This window comes from Thamnophis elegans, chromosome 3, assembly GCF_009769535.1.
Source record: "Thamnophis elegans isolate rThaEle1 chromosome 3, rThaEle1.pri, whole genome shotgun sequence".
NCBI lineage: Eukaryota > Metazoa > Chordata > Lepidosauria > Squamata > Colubridae > Thamnophis > Thamnophis elegans.
In genome coordinates this window covers 113390684-113394187 of record NC_045543.1, presented here as the reverse complement: position 1 = coordinate 113394187, position 3504 = coordinate 113390684, and the positions used below count along the sequence as shown (strand labels likewise).

The following is a 3504-nucleotide window of genomic DNA, read 5'->3' as shown; positions in this document are numbered from 1 at the left end:
GGTTCGGTGGGTATTTACTCCGCTGCCAACGACCGAGCAGGGGTTCACGGTCAGCCCGCCTGTTCCCAGTGTCCTGGGTGTTTATGTGTGTCAGAGCAGAGATACTCCCGGAAAAAGGTCTCGGCTGGAGAGAAGAGCCAAACCTTAAGAGACCCTCGACCGAAACACGCCCCCGTTGAGCACAAGGGGACGAGCGACCGATTGACAAACCTCTGCATTACAGATCCCCAAATTCTGGGAAGGTCTCCAACCAACCAACCCGCCTTTTTGCAGACCTTTTGCAGGGCGAAACCCCGACAAGGGAGTTTCATTTCTCTGCTTCCCAGCGCAAAAATAAAAAGGGCTTGGCGAGAATTTCTTCGGGTTCCAACTCCCCAAAATCGCGCGACCCTCCCACTCTCCGTCCCTCCTAGACTCGATCCCGTGAAGCGCTTGGGGAGTTTTCCTCAGAGTTTGGGACATGCCTGGAGTTCGGATCTCTCTCTTTTTTTTTTTTAAATCCAGAAGCACTTTCTCTCCGCTCCCTCCAGTTGAAGGAGAAAACAAATGACAACTGCCCGCCATTCCGAGGGGGGAGGGGAAAGGCGAAGGAAAGTCTGAGGGGGGGAAGCTGGCCGGCCGCAGTCCGGTTGGCGGGGGGGAGGAGGAGGGGCTGAGGAAGATGAGTTCCCGAGGGCGCCCCTCCCCCATCCCAAGATACCCAGCGGGGCTTTTGATGCCCGGAATGAGGCGCCGGTTTTGCCGCCTGGTCGTCTTCTCCCTCGCTCGGATCGCGTCCCCCCCCCCCCCCCGCCGCCCCCATCCCGCCGCTCTTTTTCAGGGATCTTTTCCCGGTTGTGGCGCTGACGTTGGGAGCCATGTGACTCCCCGCTCCGCTCCCCGCCCCGCCCGCCCGCGGGAGGAGAAAAGGCCATCCCCTTTGGGCACGGCCTCAGCCTGGCCAAGCTGCTCCGCGGGCTCCGCTGCTTTGGCCAGCCTCCCCGAGAAAGGGTGGCGGTGGCTTTCCCCCCGCAGGGTTCATTCTTAACCGAGGGGGAACGGCGGAAGGGAGCAAGGTCCCGGCTCGCCCACCCGCCGGAGAAGCCAGCCCACCGGTCCGGCCAGCCAACTCCGGCTGGTTGGAGGAGCGCCGGGCCCTCTCACAGGCGCGCGGCTGACCGAGGACCGACACTTCGACACCTCCCGCGGGCAGCTGCCCCGCCGCCTCCCCGCCCGCTGCGCCCATGCCCAGCTCCGCCAAGCGATGACTCTGAGCGCGGAGATGTCCGCCGCCGCCTCCGCCTTGGCCGAAGAGACAGACATCGACGTGGTCGGGGAGGGAGAGGACGAGGGGGGCGGCGACGAGGACGAGGACGACGAGGAGGAGCCCCCTCCCCGGCGGCCCTACGACGACGAGGACGACGACGACGAGGCCAGCTCCCTGCCCAGGTCCCCCGGGGGGCGCGCGCCGGCAGGCTCCCCCGGCTCCGGCTCGCCCTCCTCGCCCTCCTCCTCGTCCTCCGGCTCCCCCTCGCAGCCGGGACCCTTCAGGGCGGCGGGCGGCGGCAAGAGCAGCCTGGTGAAGCCGCCCTACTCCTACATCGCCCTCATCACCATGGCCATCCTGCAGAGCCCCAAGAAGCGGCTGACGCTGAGCGAGATCTGCGAGTTCATCAGCGGCCGCTTCCCTTACTACCGCGAGAAGTTCCCGGCCTGGCAGAACTCCATCCGCCACAACCTGTCGCTCAACGACTGCTTCGTCAAGATCCCCCGCGAGCCGGGCAACCCGGGCAAGGGCAACTACTGGACGCTGGACCCGGAGTCCGCCGACATGTTCGACAACGGCAGCTTCCTGCGGCGCAGGAAGCGCTTCAAGCGGCAGCCGCTGCCGGCGTCCGACCTGCTCCTCCGCGGGCTCGAACCCTCCGCCGCAGCAGCCGCCTTCCTTCACCCGCCGCCGCCCGCCGCCCAGCCGCCGCCCGGGCACCCTGGCCAGCCCCCTGCCTACGCCTATGGGCCTTACAGCTGCGGCTACGGCCTCCACCTCCAGCCCTACCCCGCGCCCTCCACCCTCTTCGCTTTCCCACCCCAGGAGAGGCGGCCGTCGGCGTCGGGCCCCGTCCTGCCGCCTGCCCCGCCTTCTCTCCTGGGCCCGGCAGCAGCGGCGGCGGCGGGACCGGACCTGGCCCGGACTACCAGTTTCAGCTACGCGGCCCAGTTGGGCCCGTCGCTGGCCGCTTCTTTGCACGCGGCCGCCACCAAGACCCCTTCGGCCTTGGCGCGCTCCCCGTTCTCCATCGAGAGCATCATCGGGGGCAGCGTGAACCCCGGACCGGGGAACCGTTGCGGCTCTCAAGCCGCGGGGCTGCCGGTCCTGGCACGAACCTTGATGGCCTCGCCGTCGCCTTCGCCCTCGCTGATCTCTCCCGCCGCCGCCGCCGCCGCCGCCTCCTCTCTGGGAACTCTGCCCCACGGGGCGGCCTTGGGCAGCGCGGAAAGCTGCGCGGCCCGGATTTCCAATTGCTAGCCGCCTGGCCCAGCCTCGTCTTCCTTCGGCTCCTTTGGAGAGCAGCGACGCGGAGAGACCTTTCCGGACAGATCGACTCGCTGGTTGGTTTCTCTGCGCCTTTTCCCTCGCTTGTCTCTGGCCTTCCGGTTTGCTTCTTCTTCCGTACCTCTATTTATGCAAAGCCATTTCTAGATGCTGCAGAGACAGATGGCAGAGAAACGGTCCTCGGGTCTCTGCTTTGGAAACAGACGCCGTCCTTTCCCCCTCCTTTAAAATACCTTCTTTTTAAAAAGTTTTATTTGCTTTCTGTTGCAGAGTTCGCTGGGTTCCCCCAGGAAGAAAGAAGGGGGGGGGCATGGGAATCCAGCAAAAATGTTGAGGGTCGTCGTCATTTGCAGCTCATTTCCCCTTTTTATGCACGGAAAATTCAAAATGTTTACATAGAAGAGGTTGTCATTGTTTTAACCTGGGGTATGTATGAATGGAAGGCGCTCTGTCTTTTCAATTTGTATTTTATGTATATTCTTTATCAGGATTATTGTTAAGAGGACTGACAAGTTTTATTGTACCTTCCTTTTTTAAAAAAAAAACAACAACTTTTTTTTACATATTTCCGGAAATAAAGCAAATGGTTTTTCAAGAAAATAAATCCTGCTATTGGCTTTTAGGGCTTCAGGTCTTTAGTGTTCTGCCCTATGAAAATGTATTTGCAGTTCTAATTTTATCAGTATTTAGGCAGATGAATAAAAAGAACAATAACTAATAATAATAATAATGATAATAATAATAATAATAGCAGCAAATGTTTTCTCAGAGGAGGTATGGTTCTCAAGATTTAGCTATAACTTAATCCAGATGAAAAGTCACTAAATCTTATAATATTTCCATGAGATTAACAACTCTGATATGAAACTGTACATTCCCCCTTTCCTGCAGTTGGTCTTCAATAATCCCACAGGCTCATAGTTGAAATCAGTGGGACTTCCTTTGTACTTCACTGTAAAACCAATAAGCTT

At 59.5% G+C, this 3504-nt stretch overlaps 1 protein-coding gene across 1 annotated transcript; it reads left to right on the top strand.

Annotated features, from left to right (window-relative positions):
- Positions 1-1243: 1243 nt before the first annotated feature.
- FOXD1 (forkhead box D1) lies at positions 1244-2506 on the top strand. The gene is made up of 2 exons (XM_032213870.1): positions 1244-1411; positions 1517-2506. The coding sequence occupies exons 1-2, from the start codon at positions 1244-1246 to the stop codon at positions 2504-2506; spliced, it is 1158 nt and encodes a 385-aa protein (XP_032069761.1).
- The last annotated feature ends 998 nt before the right edge of the window (positions 2507-3504 follow it).